The sequence below is a fragment of the Macrosteles quadrilineatus genome, unplaced genomic scaffold (assembly GCF_028750875.1).
Source record: "Macrosteles quadrilineatus isolate MER2022 unplaced genomic scaffold, UCM_ALF_1.0 Scaffold_2__2_contigs__length_208266976, whole genome shotgun sequence".
Classification (NCBI taxonomy): domain Eukaryota; kingdom Metazoa; phylum Arthropoda; class Insecta; order Hemiptera; family Cicadellidae; genus Macrosteles; species Macrosteles quadrilineatus.
This window is the reverse complement of record NW_026542595.1, coordinates 70,661,518-70,682,380: the sequence shown is the minus strand read 5'-3', so window position 1 is coordinate 70,682,380 and position 20,863 is coordinate 70,661,518. Positions and strand designations below refer to the sequence as shown.

Below are 20,863 nucleotides of genomic sequence, written 5' to 3'. Positions count from 1 at the left end.
CAACACAGTTATAAAGTGTTCTTTAAAATTAATTTGGTTATAAGTAAGTTTTCCTGTGTTTGAAATAACAAGTAACTATTGACATATCTATTTAATAAAATGATTTGCCATTCTTTGCCTCTAACACTTTGTAATCTTTCCACAATATTCCTTCTAGTCTAGAACTATTCTATGTTAAATAACAGAACGATATACAATTACATAAGGTATTTTATTGAAACAAAACTAACAGACAGGTAACAAAATTTAAAAGGCTACAAATAAAGGACTTACAATGAAATGTGGGCTTACAATAAAGTAGAAGATTAGTTTGAAATTTATGCCTAATAGGTTCAAATTTACAATAGTCTAATTTAAATGGGCTCTATCTCAGCGTAGGGGGGAGGATTTAATAATGTGCAAATCATTTAATTGTTTAACTTACAACATTCCAACTATGAAAATCAAATTTTGAGGTTCGCCAAAAGGTAAGTTCAAATGTGCACTAAATTTGTTAAGTTAGTAATGAATAATAACTGAGTTCAAACATAAGTTTATACATGAAAAAAAGGCTATGGAATGGATATTATTCATGATTAATTGAGCATAGATTAATGGAATTGTATAAATAAGTTAAATTAAAGCAAGGCTAGCCCTATCATTATCTGGATCTGGATGACTTTCTGATGAGTGATTTAAGATAAGGAAATTATAAAGTGGTGTATAAACAAAATTAACATATTTTAAGAAACTTAATACTAAATGATGAATGTATGAAATGAAATATTACAACTTTTATGAGAAAAATGTCTCTGGATGAGGTATGCACAAGAAACAACCCTAAACTATGTACAAATCTATTTACAAACTATTTACAACTCTATTTATAACATAGAATGGTTTTCGACTCTTTGTCTCCTGCCTCGCACACTTTACGAGAAATGTCGCTGGATGAGATCTGCACGAGAAGCAACCCCATCTTCTCTGGCAGCTACTTCCCCTTCCTCACCACCTGCCTCTTCTGCAATCTCATTGTCGACTTGCCACTGCTCTTTCTTAATTCCAAAGTTGTGGAGCACTGCACAGGCTACAATGATGGTGCAGCAGCGCTGTGGTGAAAACCTCAAAGTGTTTTCTGTGTGGATACACCTGCCAACACATTAATTCAAATCAGTTGCTTTGTCCATAATAGAGTGTAGTAGGTATAAAGCCAAAGGCAGTAGCCTAATATAATCCTAACATTTTGTCCAACAATTTAGATAACATTATTTAATATTTTTATACTGTATTGGTTATTTTATTGGTAGGCTATTAAAACTAAGAGATACGTAACAAATAGCATGTACATGGATATTTTGATGGGTCAAAGGTTTGAATGGCACTGCAGCATTGTGCATGCTATTATGAAATCATAGTCATAATTTATAGCAACAGTCCATTACCTAAATCGGTTTTTCCAGACTCCAAAAGTCCTCTCCACAATGCTTCTGCTACTTTTGATGGACCTTTGGTATCGCACTTGAGCTGGTGTAACAGGGTTTGCCAAAGGAGTCATCAGAAATCTGTGAAAAGTCAATGAAGTTTAAATAACATAAACATTTTATTTAAATAGATTCCAAATATAAAGTATTGGTTCAATTTTAATCATTTTTTTTATCAAGAAAAAACAACTCTTGTCAAATAAGATTAAGCTAGGTACTGTATGTGTGATTCAAGAAAAATTCATAGGCAATTATTATATTTTCTTGGTAGTGTTTGAAGAGAATCTATTTTTAAAATGTTTTCTCATAGATTTTGATGACATCGAGTAGGTAATGGTAAGTTACAGCACATTAATGAGAAACATATTTGTACAGGTGGATAGTTGATGATCTTCTCATTATTTTGTCCATATAATAAACCTGAAATGGTGAAGGGACCCATGGTTTTCTTTTTAGTTATCATATATGTATTCCAATCCAGAACAAGCAGAAATGCAGGCAAGCTGACAAGAAATTAATTTTAACATCAGCAAAATGCTCCATTAGAGTTACCTACATTGTCTGCCAATAAGATAACATGATGTAGTGCTCTTGTAATGAGTTGCATGGTTGGTCCACACCTTGACAGTTGAAGACTAAATAATAAAAAAATCTGCCCCACAAATGGCAATACATTTTCAAAATATAATGAATAAAGTGAGATAGGATTTAATTTATGAAGGAAATAAATAGTTATGAAATAAATTAGGCTATACATAAAAAAAAACAATATTTATATATAGCTACAAAAATATTACCAATCGGGCCTATCTAAAATAATTCAAGATAATTGTTTACTTTAGGGGCTTCTAACGAATTTTGAAAAAAAATGTTTTTTTCTCATTATTTGGCCTATTTTGAACACTTTTTACATTTGGCATTTTTGGGGCAAACGCCTATTCCACCCTGAAAATCGCGTTTGAAAATTGCAAAAAGTGCTAAAAATTTGTGTAGTTTTTTTTTCTCTTAACTTAATGTGTTTTTACTATTACTAAGGACCTACAGAACTAAATATAATCCAACCTAACCTAACCCAACCCTACCTAACCAATGCTTAGGTTAGCAATATGCCGAAAATAGCGGATTATTAGTTAAACCAAGGTTAGATTACGTTAGGTTAGTTAAGGTTAGGTAAGGTATGGCTAGTTATTAAGTTATTATTTAAATCAATTAGCCTAAAATCACCTGAATATTTTAAATCTAACTTAACCTAACCTAACTTAACCTTATGTAAACTAACCTAACCATATTTTAACTAACCTAACCTAACTTGACCTAACCTAACCTAACTTAACCTAACCCAATCCTACCTAACCTAACCCAACCCTACCTAACCAATGCTTAGGTTAGCAATATGCCGAAAATAGCGGATTTTTAGTTAAACCAAGGTTAGGTTAGGTTAGTTTAAATATACATCTGCTTATTACTACAATAATAAAAACACATTTAAAAGAAAGGCAAGGGGGGGGGAAACCTGATTTTCTAAGTATAAATGGCAATTGCTGAAAAATTTACGCGATTTTCAGGGTGAAATAGGCGTTTGCCCCAAAAGTGTCAAATGTAAAAAGTGTTCAAAATAGGCCAAATAATGAGAAAAAACATTTTTTTTTTCAAAATTCGTTAGAAGGGGAATGTTGCTGGAAGTCAACAGTCCCGGAAGATCAAATAATTTATACCTGTGCCGCTAGGTCAAAAACTACAATGTTTGCAGTGTCTGTAGATCAAAAGTCCCAGTAAGTCAAATAATACAGTCCGAGCTAAAAACGTGGTCTATGTTAAAGCAATTGACTTATTGGGAATTTGACCTAATGCAACAGCAGTTTTAATATAACGAAATACGGTAAAATACAAGTTCAGTTTCGCTGAGTCAACAGTGCCGGAAGATCAAAAGCAATAAAAGTGAACGTCGATTCAGTGTAAAGTAGACCTCCTGCAACGCTTACTACACCAACAAAACTCGCTTTTAGTTACTTCGTGTTTTGTCATAATTAGAATAGAGCTAAAATTGTCATATTTGGTACATAGCTTATCTGTTAATGCTTCTTGCCAACTGTTTGGTCAACACTGTAAATGGGTATAGCCTTTCGTCAAAATTTGTGACATAAAATACCCGCAAGGACGATCTGAAAATTTCTGGTTATTATATACGTTTGTAAAAGGAGATCCATTTAATTGTAGAACTATTTTATGAGTTATAATGTAGTCTACATATAAACTGTGTAAATGTATTACGCTTTCGAAGGGTTGAAACCTGTCCAAACAATCATATATATTATTAAAACGTAAATGGGGGTTTTACACGATTCTGAATCAACCAGACGATGGATTTTCATTAGTTTTGTGTTGAAAGAAAGACAATTTTGAGAACTAGGGAATTTCAAAGCTATAATTTAAAATTAGTGTCCCAGTTTTTTTATAAATTAAGTTTTAGTTTTTAACAAGTCTAGCAGCCGATGCTAACCTTCTCCAATAAGTCAATGCTTCTAGCTAGCTTTTAGTACAATATAATTTGCAGCTGTAACATTCAGCATTTGTGACACAAATTCAGTATTTGGAAGAAAATTCAAATACATACTTATGGTTGTCTTATTTATACTATGTGTAATGCTGACCATTGATACATTTAATTCTTCGGTACGAGGATGGCAGATTAATTAAATATGCATAGTAAAATACAGTAGTAGGATGTTCAAATTATTTTTTAAAGTATTCTTTGTAATCATCGATTTGTTTTAATCCAATATAATTTGTTTTAACTAACAGCTGGTTGAATGTGCTATGTATACTTATAAAAGGCAAAGCCCTCACTGACACACTCACTCTCACTCACTCATCATCACTAATTCTCCCACTTCCCATTTACCTAGGAGGCTGAAATTCGATACACCGATTCTTTGGGCATTAAATAGGAAAACTGAGTAATTTTTATTATGATAGGGCATTCGAGCTTCGCCCCAGTGGCTCTGGAGTTTCCCATGTTAACCTTATGATTTTTCATATTTAAAAGGAATTAATGAATCTTAACAGCTGTGTCAATTAAACAATTTATGACAACAGCTAATTTGAAACCAAAAGCTGAGTGAGCGTTTCGAACGAACTTAAACCTGGAGGCGAGTTAACCCCAAGGCAAGTGAGCTCAGCGAACGAGCTCCAACCTAAAGGTGAGTGAGCGTAGCGAACGAAATTCAGCCAGGACGTGATTGAGCCATGCGAACGAGCTCATCTTGAAAATTAATTAGTTAAACGGGGCAAAGCCAGCGGGTACAGCTAGTTATTCTATAGAATTATTAGGTTTTTAGCGAATTTCACATATAGGGAATAAGCTATTACCGTAGTACTCATGGCAACACCTGGACCCGGGACCGATGTAATTTTTCGTTTTGAGTCCCTAGAGGCCAAAAACACCATACGTTCAAATTCATATATATGTAAGTGTATAAGACATTTTGGGGACTTGACTTTTTCGGGTCTCAAGAATTTATACGAATATACACTATTGCAATATTTTGAGGACTTGAATTTCTGGGCACTTGACTTTTTCGGGACTCAAGAATTTAGTACTTTTCGAGGACCTGTGCAAATTATTCCATTCCAAATGCAGCGCGTTATCGATCTTCACCCTTGTGTGGGCCTCCCATTCACTGACGGAATGTCTCGTGGCGTATGACGACCGGATATAAATAGTCACTTTACACTCACTTATCTCGTTATTTTTTCAGCATATTCGTTGACCCGTCTGCAGGTCTTATGTTGACGGGCTGTCAGAGCGTCTGTTGCAATAACTGGAATTCCTTATGTATGTTTGCTGCTGATTACGGTGAAGTATTGTGAGAAATTCCACCTAATCTTTAAAGTTACCCATTAAATTCATAGAAATAATAATATTTAACTGTTTGACGAGTACCCCTATTGTATTCAAAGTACTAAACGGCCCAACCCAATCAGAGCATATTTTAAGGGATTTCCACTGGGCGACAGTGGCGCCGGACTTTACCGGGGGTCTGGGGGGAATACCCCTATCAAAAAGGGAGGCCCGAGGGTTCCCCCTGGAATTTTTGCAGAAATTAAAGTGAAAATCAAACATTTCTACGTATATTATAATGAATTTTTTATTATATTCGCTTGCAAATAGTCAATTTAATCTCACTTAATTAAGTATTATAGAACGTTGTAACAGGCCAAGGCTCACTTCACAACCTATTGGGCCAAAATCATAGCTCATTACCCTACTCTTAAAGATTTACATAATGTTACTTTTTAAATTCCGATAAATTTAAAATGTGGATCATTTTAAAAAATATGACGGCACCACCCATAGTCACTGGGCGACAAAATCTCAGAACTGGGTGACACTTGTGTCGCCCAGTTAACATGCTATTTTATGCCCTGAACCCAATATTTAATACAAGCCAAAGGTGTCTTATAGATTCCGAGTAAATTATTATAAACTATCAAATGGAGCATGTAAAGTGCATTATAAATAATCAACAAACCCTAACATAATTGACTATTGATTCAGTTACTGATTCGGGAATTACAATTGCTGATGATAACTGAATGCTCTGACCTGCTGTGTTCTTCTTTACTTCTTTACCTATAAAACACATGGGATACAGCCTTTCTTCACTGATCACGTAATGCGTGATTTTCTATAAAGTCTTGGAAAAATAAAAGGAAAAATAGATAGAATACAGGTGTACTGTATGTGGTTTACACACAAATATTCATCAAACTGTGTGATAGTTTGTTATAGCAATGAACAATTTGAGAGTATCGTATTGTTTAAGTCGATGGAAAATCTCTGTTGATCCTGTTTTACAAGCAAACCAAAAAGATACAGTAGTCACCACTCTATACGACATATTCTAACCAGAAAATTGTAATCGTATGATTCTATAAGCATTGGTAGGATTGCAAAGTACTACACAAACATTATTACAAGGGTAATAACAGTCACAATTTCCGCTGACTTTAAAAGAGTCAACTAAACTATTATACTAATGGACACACAACTAAATGGAACAACTAATGGAAATTCTCACGATGTACATTCGTTCGATATAAGCATTGAGTATACACGTCAGTACATACGTGTATACCCAATGATATAAGCAACGGTTCTTGCAATTTATTGCTTATTGTTTTTTAGAGTTGTTTTCGGACTTACTCTGTTTTCGGACTTACTCACACTCGTATAAGGTTTTCCACGTTTGTCATTGATAATGTAGCCATGTTGCTTTGAAATGGCGACCATACAAATGTATGCATTTTAAGCCAAGTATGAATGGAGATGAGTGTGGGATGAGTGGAGCGATCTTGTTGTCCTGTTTGTGACTAAGGCCGACATAATCCTTAGACACAGCTGTTAATTAATAGTGCATACAGCCAATTAATAGCAGCAGAGGTCAAGTTTGGTATCAAATTAAAGGTTTTATTCATAAAAATACATTGCCGCAAACCCAAACTCAAACGAAGATGATGATAATAACGTTAATGATGTCGCTAAAACGTATCGTTTGAAATTTAACAGCTGAAAATAGATAAATATTTGTATGTAAAAAATACAAAATGGTGGATATCTATGGTTAACGAAACGATTTCGGAAAAAATGTTATCCTTGATTTTCTGTTTATTTTGACCCAAGGAATTACTAGGTAAAGTATCTCCCCGCTTATTTTTAACACCCTGTTTATGATGTATTCTTATAAGTGAAAAATGTAAGCTGGTAATACAGAAAGATGTTTTATAAATGATATGAATGTACTGGTGATCTGTATATTCATCCTTTTCTTGTTCTCAAAACTGTAAATTAAAAGTCCACTCAGCAGTCGCATCGTACGATGTAGTTCTTTCCATGCGTTGCGAAATGCTAAATTTGCCGTCCTCTTCAACCCAAGTTATCTATTGAACCACTGATTGTAAAAAATTCAAAAAAAAATATATTTTACGCATCACACTTTTGGCTACAACTTTGCCACAGACGAAACCTCTCTAACCCAAAAACAAAAAAAAATCTCGCATGCTAACTTTTTCATGTTAGAAATCACGATTTAAAACTATTTCACCATACATATCAATTTTTATTAATTAGATTGGGGTAAATAGTTTAAAGTTCCAACAAAATAGTCATCGAGTAGGACTAACCAAGAAGCTCTGTGCCAATTTTCAAAATTTTAGCACAACTTTAAGTACACCAAAACACGAAATTATTGAAGTCATGCGTCGAGAGGACTATCGTTGTTTTTAACAGATTATACTTTTGACCTTCCGGCACTGTTGACTCAGCGAAACTGAACTTATATTTTATCTTATTTCGTTACATTAAAACTGCTGTTGCATTAGGTCAAATTCCCAATAAGTCAATTCCTTTAACATAGACCACGTTTTTAGCTCGGACTGTACTATTTGACTTACTGGGATTTTTGATCTACAGACACTGCAAACATTGTAGTTTTTGACCTAGCGGCACAGGTATAAATTATTTGACCTTCCGGGACTGTTGACTTTCTGCAACGCGTCCGTTAGAAGCCCCCAAAGTAAACAAATACCATACAACCTTTAAGCGGTGGTCTAGGGACGCGTTGCAGAAAGTCAACAGTCCCGGAAGGTCAAATAATTTAAACCTGTGCCGCTAGGTCAAAAACTACAATGTTTGCAGTGTCTGTAGATCAAAAATCCCAGAAAGTCAAATAGTACAGTCCGGGCTAAAAGTTTAGTCTATTTTAAAGCAATTGACTTATTGGGAATTTGACTTAATGCAACAGCAGTTTTAATATAACGAAATAAGATAAAATATAAGTTCAGTTTCGCTGAGTCAACAGTGCCGGAAGGTCAAAAGTATAATCTGTTAAAAACAACGATAGTCCTCTCGACGCATGTCTTCAATAATTTCGTGTTTTGGTGTTCTTAAAGTTGTGCTAAAATTTTGAAATTTGGCACAGAGCTTCTTGGTTAGTCCTACTCGATGACTATTTTGTTGGAACTTTAAACTATTTACCGATCTAATTAATAAAAAATGATTTGTATGGTGAAATAGTTTTAAATCGTGATTTCTAACATGAAAAAGTTAGCATGCGAGATTTTTTTTTGTTTTTGGGTTAGAGAGGTTTTGTCTGTGGCAAAGTTGTAGCCAAAAGTGTAATGCGTAAAATATATTTTTTTGAATTTTTTACAATCAGTGGTTCAGTAGATAACTTGGGTTGAAGAGGACGGCAAATGTAGCATTTCGCAACGCATGGAAAGAACTACATCGTACGATGCGACTGCTGAGTGGACTTTTAATTTATCTAATTTAATTTATCTAAGGACAAGAAAAAGGTGAATATACAGATCACCAGTACATTCATATTATTTATAAAACATCTTTCTTTATTACCAGCTAACATTTTTCACTTATAAGAATACATCATAAACAGGGTGTTAAAATAAGCGGGGAGATACTTTACCTAGTAATTCCTTGGGTCAAAATAAACAGAAAATCAAGGATAACATTTTTTCCAAAATAATTTCGTTAACCAGATATCCGCCATTTTGTATTTTTTACATACAAATATTTATCTTTGCACTTTTCCAACCGATGTTTATCAAACTTGGTATGTATGTTAAGGTAGGAGAGACCCATGTTATAAACAAAGATTCATCTCGATTCACCCTAAAATTTCAAAATTTAACACTTAACTACAATATAATATACTCTACTACACCACAATATTTACGTATCACCATAAATCTTTAACAAAATAAAACGTTAACATTTTTAAAAACCAAAGTAAATCAATATAATATTTCTTTTTTGAAAAATATATTTAAAAAACAGGCGATGGTAAAATAACGACAGGCGAGTTTCGATCTGGGTGTTTCAGGTTTGAATCTAGGAGGATTTAACATTAATTAACATTAATGTTTAATCCTCCTAGGTTTGAACTGATTGAGAGGAATACATGAAACCGAAGGGGGGAGGTAGCAACAAGTGCACTAGTATTTACTAGTGTCCAATTACAATTTGATGGATTTAACCAAAACCTTTTCTATTTCACTTATTTTCAGCTGTTAAATTTCAAACGATACGTTTTAGCGACATCATTAACGTTATTATCATCATCCTCGTTTGAGTTTGGGTTTGCAGCAATGTATTTTTATGAATAAAACCTTTAATTTGATACCAAACTTGACCTCTGCTGCTATTAATTGACTGTATGCACTATTAATTAACAGCTGTGTCTAAGGATTATGTCGGCCTTAAACAGGACAACAAGATCGCTCCACTCATCCCACACTCATCTCCATTCATACTTGGCTTAAAATGCATACATTTTGTATGGTCGCCATTTCAAAGCAACATGGCTACATTATCAGTGACAAACGTGGAAAACCTTATACGAGTGTGAGTAAGTCCGAAAACAACTCTAAAAAACAATAAGCAATAAATTGCAAGAACCGTTGCTTATATCATTGGGTATACACGTATGTACTGACGTGTATACTCAATGCTTATATCGAACGAATGTACATCGTGAGAATTTCCATTAGTTGTTCCATTTAGTTGTGTGTCCATTAGTATAATAGTTTAGTTGACTCTTTTAAAGTCAGCGGAAATTGTGACTGTTATTACCCTTGAAATAATGTTTGTGTAGTACTTTGCAATCCTACCAATGCTTATAGAATCATACGATTACAATATTCTGGCTAGAATATGTCGCATAGAGTGGTGACTACTGTATCTTTTTGGTTTGCTTGTAAAACAGGATCAACAGAGATTTTCCATCGACTTAAACAATACGATAGGTACTCTCAAACTGTTCATTGCTATAACAAACTATCACACAGTTTGATGAATATTTGTGTGTAAACCACATACAGTACACCTGTAGTCTATCTATTTTTCCTTTTATTTTCCAAGACTTTATAGAAAATCACGCATTACGTGATCAGTGAAGAAAGGTGTCAACCTTGTTTTATAGGTAAAGAAGAACACTGCTTCATGTCAGAGCATTCAGTTATCTTTCAGTTATCATTCAGTTTACCAAATATTTGGTGAGAATTGTAAATGCTAGTCGACCTGTACCTACCCTTCTAGACCTGTACGTAAAAAGAAATGTACTGTACACTGTTTAAGCTCGTCAATTGTACTCTGGATGAATGGGCAAGAGATAAGAGGGGCCCAATCAGCTGTTTGATAACGGTATTCGTGCGGTTTACTATTTGAGTTTCCTCGTTCATAATTCTACTATAGGCTTTATTTCTGCATAATACAACCGACTTGCTTGCCCGTAAAATATTTGGGATTGAAACTGTTTAATAGTAATAGTATTCATTAACGTATTATTATTAAATTTCTTGTTGTCCTATTATTCAACAGCGACTCGAAAACCCTTGTTTCTCTGTAGTACAGCAATATTGTTACGCACAAGTATTAAGATTGTTTAATACTGACATTGCATTATTATATTTTAATTTGAGCCTAATTACGACGGTCTACGTACACGTTATTAGTGATATAGTAACATTGTTTATTATCATATTGTTGTATTACACGAAAGACATTAATTTACGACGATCCTTCGGCTTACATATTATTGGATCATTTGTTTACGTATCACGATTGTAAACGTTGATTGTTGGGGTATAATTTTAGCGATTTAAATATTATACAGAGCACCTACGGTTAGGAACAAACTCCTACAACAGTTTTATTGTTATTTAACATACTAATCAACAATAACGTTTGCCGCCAATTGTATTAAATCTAATATGGGTCCTTGGAACCTATTTTTGTTAGTTTGGATGTACTATCTCTTCCCGATGGTGTAAGTGCTGACTGAGCCAGAAGACAGGCAAAAAACAGCCTTGCAAGAACAACGACTCATCCGTGCCTACCACGACCACTCCCGCCGTTATCACCGTGACACTGGCGTACTACACCCAAGGCAATAGTTTTAGCATAGATTTATCATTAACTTTAGATACTGCAAGTAGAGATTTCATTTAAGAGAAACAGATAAAGCATTGACTTTGGATACTACAAGTAGTCATCCCATTTATGAGAAACAATTATACAATTGACTTAGTGGACTTGTAGGAGACATCTCAATTACGTGAACTATATTTAGCATTGACTTTGCAAAAGTATTGGATTACAGTACTATGATAGCTCCGCTCAAAATTGCAAGCAGACAACTGCATTGTACACCTAGTACATATTAGTACACGCAAAATAATGCAAGGGACCTTGAAAGAAATATTGGCAATGAATTTTTCATAATGGCAGAAAATAATTACAGTACAAAGCACTGTGGTGCATAATCAACACAGTAAATCAATGAAAAAAGAAAAAAGTTCAAAATCTACACATTTCTTTCTACATCTATTATTTCTTACTTTACAAAATCACCGAAACCACGCTCTCCTCGTGTAAGTATAGATATATTGTGGGAACTACATCTGCCCTAGGTTGAATTAGCATAATAGCGCAAGTTTAAATGAGAACAATTGTATGACTAAAACTAGTAAAAATAATTGATTTGGTAACTGATGACGTTGTTTAGACCTATCAGGAAACTACACTCCTTTACCACGTAAATATCTAACATAGTTTGTACCTCTGTGATTTCGTCTAATCATATTCAGTGATTCATTATTTACATAGTTTGACTTTTTCGTAGGCCTGGTTGTAATATAGCTTATGTCTGGTTTTTCATAGGTGTTGTCGTTGGTTATACAGTAGTACTTGCACATATTCGCGCCTTTTTTAATCCCGCGCTTTTATCGAGTGCGTTGACATTGACTAGTTATTCCAACTATTGTCATCAGTTTCTTGTTCTGTAACACACATTCTAATCCTGATGTATCCCTCACTACATTTCCGCCTTGAACTGCATTATTTGACGAGCGTCTGGTTTAAATACATTAATCGATTTACAAGCTACATTATGAAATATTCATAATGTACCTTGCAAATCGATTAATAGATAGTCTACTAACTAATTTACTCCCTACAAATAATTAGGTAATACATTATTTAATACAGTGATATCAATGACAAATGTATATGATACTTTTACTAATACAATATTCTTAAATTTATTACACCTATTTGCAAATGTTTCAGCTACCTTGTCCACAGTAACATTTACATTCGTGTAGTTCTTGACAGAAGACTTTAATACAAAACTAGATGTATGTCTCTTGGACTTGACATAATTTCAAAAAGAAGTGATATTGTATACAACTCACAACAAAAATCAAATAGTTAGTATACGCTGTCCTAATTGTTATTTTTACTTCCGATTTTATAGTTGTAAACAAGGCAATAATGGTGGTTGGAAAACTTAAGTTTTTCGCATACTTGTCTTAATTTACAGATTCGGTTGCATCCTTTGTTAACCAAAAAGGATATTTACATTTATTGACAAAATAAAACTTAGACTGATCGATGATTATAAATTCGATGACAACTGCATTTGCATCACCATACTTATGCAAATAGGTCCAAAATAAATCTCTCATAGACAATATAACTTATAAAGACCGGCCTCTGCAGTAATATGGTTTACCGTACTTATTAATTGCGTACTTATTAATTTACCTTACTTATTAAAAAATAGCAAAGTGCCGATAATTACCAATTTGTGGGTAAACCAAAGTAATCCAACCTAGCTTACTCTAACCTAACCTAACCTAACCCATGCTTAGATCAGCAAAGTGCCGAAAATTACCGATTTTGGGTAAACCCAGCTTAGGTTAGGGCTGAGGAGCTCAGCTAAAGGTTATTTTAGGGAGTCCTTGGAGGCTAGTGGCCATTTTGGATAATTTCAAACAGCTGCTGAAGAGCGATTTATCGTCCAAAAATATTTTTTCAAACACCAAAGTGATTATAATTTAACATCGAGTATAGTGTGAGATTAGAAATGTTCTTTGTAGTTTTTTATTGTTCTCCAGTGGAGTCAATGAAAGCTAACAGCCATCTTGGATTTGTCCCCCATAAGAGCGATGTTAATTACGTTAATTTCAGACAGCAGCTGGAGATTTATTTACAGTCCAAAAGTATTTTTTCAAACATCAGAGTGATTGTAATTTAAATATCTAGTATATTGTTAAATTATAAATTGTCTTTGTAGTTCTTACATTGTTTTATGAGTTACAACGTCTAGGCTCCAAGGACTCTTTTACACTCTTTTATTGACACTTACCAGTCAAATGTGGCGATATTAATGATTTATAACGCTTTTAACGATTTTCAAACGTGTTTTTCGTGGTGAAATATGTGTTTGCTGAAAAAGTGCAAGAGGAAAAGAAGTTTGAAATGACTCGAATAATAAAAAATAGGCTTCCATTAAAAGAAAAAAAGATTTTTCAAGCGCTTATAATCGCCGATTTCTAAAGCTTTTCTCGATTTCCAAACGTGATTTTCAGGGTGAAATAGTCGTTTCCCCCTAAAGTGCCAAAGGAAAATAGCATAATTTTGGTAGATAAGGTAAAAAATGCGATAAAACATAAGTAGTGCAAGTTCAGTATTGCCTCCTGGATTTCACCAATCACGTATTCAGACCCTAATTCCAAAATTTAGTTAACCTTGCGCTGAATTTTGAGATAAATATTGCAAACCCACAACGGACCTTTCCAGTTCTTGCTTATCTTTACCGCATATCTCTCTTATCTCCAAGACTACAGACTGCGCAATGAAGGAGGGTCTCGTGCCTATGCCTAATCTGACGAAGAATGAGCAAGAGCAATCGTACATTTGTTTTTTTAATTGTGGTGTAAAACTTTTTAATTTATGTTTAGATGTTATTTAATTTCTTGTTATGTGAGTTTGAATTTAGTACGGTAGCCATTTCAGATGAAAGTATTAAAGTAATTTGAGATGTTAAGATTATGAAGAAATGTCATTTCTTTAACAGAAATACTAAGATAGGCCTAACTTCTCAAAATGACTTCTAAATTGTTATTTATTTTGCTAATGCAAACAAGCATCTGTTTAGTAAATATAATTAAATTATTTCGTTTATTACGATTGTGTTAGTGTATATTACTATCGATATATCGAACTATTGACAAGAATGCCACATTTAGCTACCCCATTCAGTTTTTCATATTTAAAAATCATATCTTACAAACAGAACTTTCCAAATTAAACATCAAAATTATTTAACTGACCTTTACCCTATAGAATCAGGAATCCCCAAAGGAAGCGTACTTGAACCATACTTGTATATTCCCTTTACATCGGACCTACCAGAAATTGTAAATACTATCGTTGCCACATTTGCGGATGATATGACCATTTTATCTGTCCACGACAAACCGGTTCAAACTACAGCAAATTTACAGTTAAACTTGGATGAAATTTCACATTGGTTTAAAACATGGAGGTTCAAAATTAGTGAAAATAAATCAGAAAACATTACTTTTACCCTAAATCTGGCTACATGTCCTCCAGTATCCATGAACAATATTTACCACCCTAAAGTAACAGAAATAAAATACTTGGGCATGCACTTAGATGCAAAGCTTAATTGGAAGGCACATATCTGGACTAAAAGACAATATCTAAATTTTAAAATAACTAAGCTTAATTGTCTTCTTGGATCTAAATCAAAACTTAGTACACAAAATAATGTTACTTTGCAGAAAAGTTATAAAACCAATTTGGACTTATGGGATCCAACTTTGGGGATCATCAAGTACATCAAACATTGACATTTTTCAACGATACCAATCAAAATTGCTACGTAAAATTGTCAACGCACCTTGGTTTGTTACTAACAGAACACTTCATAATAATCTTAGAATTTGAAAAGTCAAAGAAGAAATTACAAAATCTAGTGAAAAAAGATAATCAAATTGGAAAATCATTCAAAATCGTCTTATACAAAACAACTTTTGCAAAACTTATGACAGCTAGCCTGACCATACTACTGGAACGAATTACACGCGGTTGGTACCAAATGAAAGATATTTTCCTGTAGATGTGATGAATCCCTTTATAAATTAAAATAGGCTCAAAAATAAACACAAGAAACGAATTTAAAATTTTAAAAATAACTTGGGCCGTATGGGTTGCCATGTAGGTAACGAAATAACAACTAAATGTAAACAGAAAATAAAACCAAATAGAAGAAATTCCATTTACATGTCTTATTTATAGCATAGGGTAAATATAGATAAGTTGGAAAAATACATACTTTTGGTCAAGTTTCCGACCACAAGGCGAGCTCTCATCTTGCACTAAATTTATTGGACAATCACAACACCATTTACGACATTTAAACCTCCCATTCAGATTCGGCTGTGTTATCAAAATTATCTTTGTCAGCTAGTGTTGAGAGTGGTAAATCACTATACTTTTAACGTTGTATTATTGTTAATGTATTTGCTTATTTTTCTACTTTTGAAACAGACTGTAAATTAAATAAAGTTGAAACCCGATTAAGCTACAACCCATTTAATAGTATATTTCGTACCTAGGGCCAAAAATAAGGTTTTGCCGGCTCGAGATAGTTCGACTTCGTCTCGATCGAGAGCTGCAAAACCATTTCGGTCCGTGGTACGAACGCTATTTTGCACCACACTATACCCTATTGCCACTATTCACCTCTATAATAATGCACACTGATGGTTAGCACAACTACAACTTTAAGGTTATGTGAAGAAATAATTTGAGGCATCAGCAAAAATAAAAATAAATTGTTGCTAGGCAACGGTGACAATAAAATAATTCTATGGATACTGATTGTGTATTTAATATGCATTCATGTTTTAAGTAAGTAAGCGGGCAGCTAATTTTGCGGCCCTAGGGACCAGCGACCACAGAATTAAAATTAAAATTTTAATTCTGTGGTCGCTGCTAGGGACCTGCTCGGTCCCCGAATAACGATGACAGCTAAAAACCTAATAATTCTATAGAATAACAAGCTGTACCCGCTGGCTTTGCCCCGTTTAACTAATTAATTTTCAAGATTAGCTCGTTTGCATGGCTCAATCAAGTCCTGGTTGAAGTTCGTTCGCTACGCTCTCTCACCTTTAGGTTGGAGCTCGTTCGCTGAGCTCACTTGCCTTGGGGTTAACTCGCCTCCAGGTTGAAGTTCGTTCGAAACGCTCACTCAGCTTTTGGTTGCAAATTAGCTGTTGTCATAAATTGTTAAATTGACACAGCTGTTATGATTCATTAATTCCTTTTAAATATGAAAAATCATAAGGTTAAGATGGGAAACTCCAGAGCCACTGGGGCGGAGCCCGAATGCCCGATCATAATAAAAACTACTTAGTTTTCCTATTTAATGCCCAAAGAATCGGTGTATCGAATTTCAGCCTCCTAGGTAAATGGGAAGTGGGAGAATTAGTGATGATGCGTGAGTGAGAGTGAGTGTGTCAGTGAGGGCTTTGCCTTTTATAAGTATACATAGCACATTCAACCAGCTGTTAGTTAAAACAAATTATATTGGACTAAAACAAATCGATGATTACAAAGAATACTTTAAAAAATAATTTGAACATCCTACTACTGTATTTTACTATGCACATTTAATTAAACTGCCATCCTCGTACCGAAGAATTAAATTAAATGTATCAATGGTCAGCATTACACATACATAGTATAAATAAGTCAACCATAAGTATGTATTTGAATTATCTTCCAAATGCTGAATTTGTGTCACAAATACTGAATGTTACAGCTGTTATGTTAAGCAAATTATAATGTACTAAAGGCTAGCTAGAAGCATTGACTTATTGGAGAAGGTTAGCATCGGCTGCTAGACTTTTTAAAAACTAAAACTTAATTTATAAAAAACTGGGACATTAATTTTAAATTATGGCTTTGAAATTATCTAGTTCTCAAAATGGTCTTTCTTTCAACACAAAACTAATGAAAATCCATCGACTGGTTGATTCAGAATCGTGAAAAAACCCCATTTACGTTATAATAATATATATGATAGTTTGGACAGGTTTCAACCCTTCCGTGGCGTAATACATTACACAGTTTATATGTAGACTACATTATAACTCATAAAATAGTTCTACAATTAAATGGATCTCCTTTTACAAACGTATATAATAACCAGAAATGTTCAGATCGTCCTTGCGTGTATTTTATGCCACAAATTTTGACGAAAGGCTTTTCATTACATAAACTATACCTATTTACAGTGTTGACCAAACAGTTGGCAAGAAGCATTAATAAATAAGCTATGTACCAAATATGATAATTTTAGCTCTATTCTAATTATGACAAAACACGAAGTAACTAAAAGCGAGTTTTGTTGGTGTAGTAAGCGTTGCAGGAGGTCTACTTTACACTGAATCGACGTTCACTTTTATTGCTTTTGATCTTCCGACACTTTTGACTCAGCGAAACTGAACTTGTATTTTACCGTATTTCGTTATATTAATCCTGCTGTTGCATTAGGTCAAATTCCCAATAAGTCAATTGCTTTAACATAGACTAAACTTTTAGCCCGGACTGTACTATTTGACTTTCTGGGATTTTTGATCTACAGACACTGCAAACATTGTAGTTTTTGACCTAGCGGCACAGGTATAAATTATTTGATCTTCCGGGACTGTTGACTTTCAGCAACATTCCCTGGTCTAGTAGCCTATAAGTTAGCTTTTTATTTTATTTATTTGCCAACGGATTTAGGCTACACCAATTTTACAGTTTGATTGAGTTGTAAATTGCTCATTACGACTAGATGGCCTAATAACTTCAGATGCTAATAACTTTACTACTAGTAGCCTAGCCAATATTAAATAAGGTTGACTAACTTGCATAAACCTTGTCTCGACTGAGTTTATATATCAGGGTTTCAATTTTCAATACTTATAAGTTAAAGGTATTTGTATTGGTTATATGTATTTAAAAAATTGGTGTAGCCTAAATCCGTTGGCAAATAAATAAAATAAAAAGCTAACTTATAGGCTACTAGACCACCGCTTAAAGGTTGTATTGTAAATGCCTCAGTTGAATTCTCCTATTCAGAAATAAATTAAGTTTATTGTTAAGACAAGTAATAATAATGTACCGACTTTAATTAGGATAAATCCTAAAAGTTAAGAAGCATTCCAAACCATATCTTACCTGTTACATTCGTACCCGCTATCTCCTATCAGCACACCGTTGAACTCGTTATGCTCGAAACGGGCGTATAGGGATGAGTTTTTGAACACTCGGGAATCGTGCGTGCTTCCTTTCCACCTGGCGACGATGTTGGTAAACTCTTGTTTAGCGCCTACCGCCGCAAAAACATTTATTGAAAAATAGCCTTTGCGGTTTCGGTACTCCTCCTTGTCGTCAGTTGATGGACACACAATGGGAATATGTGTGCCATCAATAGCACTGAGGATGCCAGGGAAACGACCTAATCTATAAAAGGCGTCCTTTGTCTGTTGGGCATATTCGTTCTTCGGAAATATGATGTATTCTTTCCTCAGTGTACGGCATATTGCCAATGCCACTTTATGCACATAGCGGCATGCCGATGATTCTGAAATATTAATTAAATCGCCGGCTTCCCGCAAAAGTGTCCCACTTGCAAAAAAGCGCAACGCTACCAACACTTTCTTCCACAAAGGTAACCTAGTTCCCCTTGTGGAAGTGCCTTCCAAACTAGGCCTTATCAGTTCAATCAGTTCTCTCACAGAGTTTTTTGAAAATCTATATCTATCCTTAAACTCATCTTCACTTAGGTCAACAAAAGGATTGTTTCCCCGCTCACGACGAATTCGCGGCCCACGAAAACGGTACAAATCATTATAATCAATATAATCCATAGTCACCTTCAACTTTAACACAAAAAAATGGCTTAGGTTAAAAGTGGACGACTAAAATTAATCCTACCCATATGCAGGATTAAAATCTAGCATGTTTTAGTCCGTGGACTAAAGCATAATTTCTTTAGTTCAGAATTAAAAACTAGTTCTTGACTAAGATTAGTCGCTGACTTATAAGTACTCGAATCAGAAAGATATTTTTCTTAGTCCAGTACTAAAATGAGCTTTAGTCTAAGACTAGCGCTAATACCTGACTCAGAAACCCGCCCTTAGAAACGAGTCAAACGTTTGAAGTTTGAAGTAGTGGTGGACACTGGACAGTAAGATCACTTGTTGCACTCGTGATTCAGTTTTGTGCTTCTTATAATTGATTACCCAACACTCAGTGGAACAAGTGTTCAGATTAAATATTTTTTATTACTGATATATTATACTTCCGATACTTTACAACGTTAAAATAAGAAGTACCTTGCCTTGCCATAAAGGTCAAAATGGCTTGCGCCGGCTGGAACTTAATCGTCTTCTGTGTTTGTTTTGGTCAAATATGTCGTCATTTCAAACTACTGTCAGTGTTGAGTAAATGTGTTACAACGTGAGATTAAGTTTATTTATTTAGGCCTAAGTTGCAAGAAGTCAATGTTGTGCTGAAAAATGGTGATTTCGTTCTGAGGAAGGTAAATGTAAATGTTTTGTTGAAGCATATAACTAGGTGTTTTCAGTCAATACGAATCTAACTAAGTTTTTAATGAGATGTAAATTTAATTAAATAATTGTTTTAACTGTGATTTAAACCTGTGTAGGCAAATAATAATATATAAACTGATCCAATCTGAAGAAACATCCTCCTAACTAAGTTTATTTTAACCTTTTCTGTAATGTAATTAATTTTTTTTTTATTACTTAATGTAAGTTAGCCTATGTCTAAACTTACATACATTCCATTACTTTTGTTTCGTTCTTAGCATTAACTAAATATTTATTTACATAATCTTACCTTTTTAGAGTGTTTTTATCAGTCAGTCGGTAACCTTTAATCTTCTCAATAAATAGAAGTTGGTTCAGGCCTAACTTAGCCAAGATTCAGTTTTGGATTACAATGTAGTCTAGCCTACTGTGTTACAGTATAAAGTAATAAATTGCATGTGCGTTTTAGTAGGCCTAGATATGGCCCATTCATTACCAAGTTAACCGTTTCTTGATCATGTTCTTAACATTTGTTTTTATAGTAGCCTATTATCTTAATTTGATGTTTAGACAGTAAAGTTCTAGGCCATTGCTGGATTAACTAAGTTAAACCTTTTATGTTTGGATGCAATGTTTTTTAGGTTAGGCCAAACCTAACTACCAATCCGACTAATTTTTTAATTTACTATTTCGTCTAACGTTTGAATTTATCATTAGGCCTATGATGTTGTTAAATCAGATGTTTCAATTTTTTTTTAATAATTACATCTTATTATCACACACAAGATTTTTATTAATCCTTTTTCATCTGTGATTTTACTTTTTTAGACTGGATAAATTATATTAAATTCTTATTTTTAACTCTAAAATAAACGCATTAAATGTGTTTTATTTGATAGTAGCACACA

The 20,863-nt window shown here is 33.9% G+C and overlaps 1 protein-coding gene across 1 annotated transcript; it reads right to left on the bottom strand.

Annotated features, from left to right (window-relative positions):
* Positions 1–200: 200 nt before the first annotated feature.
* LOC128985490 (putative nuclease HARBI1) lies at positions 201–20,641 on the bottom strand. The gene is made up of 3 exons (XM_054405020.1): positions 20,266–20,641; positions 1,422–1,541; positions 201–1,128 (listed from the first exon to the last, which is right to left on the bottom strand). Exons 2-3 carry the CDS (start codon positions 1,532–1,534, stop codon positions 912–914), a joined length of 330 nt encoding a protein of 109 aa, XP_054260995.1. The 5' UTR covers positions 1,535–1,541; positions 20,266–20,641; the 3' UTR covers positions 201–911.
* Between the last annotated feature and the right edge of the window lie 222 nt (positions 20,642–20,863).

Bases quoted from the DNA above. Each gene is read 5' to 3' on its own strand.
- LOC128985490 (XM_054405020.1), bottom strand. From the start codon at position 1,534: ATGACTCCTTTGGCAAACCCTGTTACACCAGCTCAAGTGCGATACCAA. The intron at 1,129-1,421 runs GTAATGGACTGT...ATGTGTTGGCAG, and splicing joins GTCTGGAAAAACCGATTTAG to GTGTATCCACACAGAAAACA.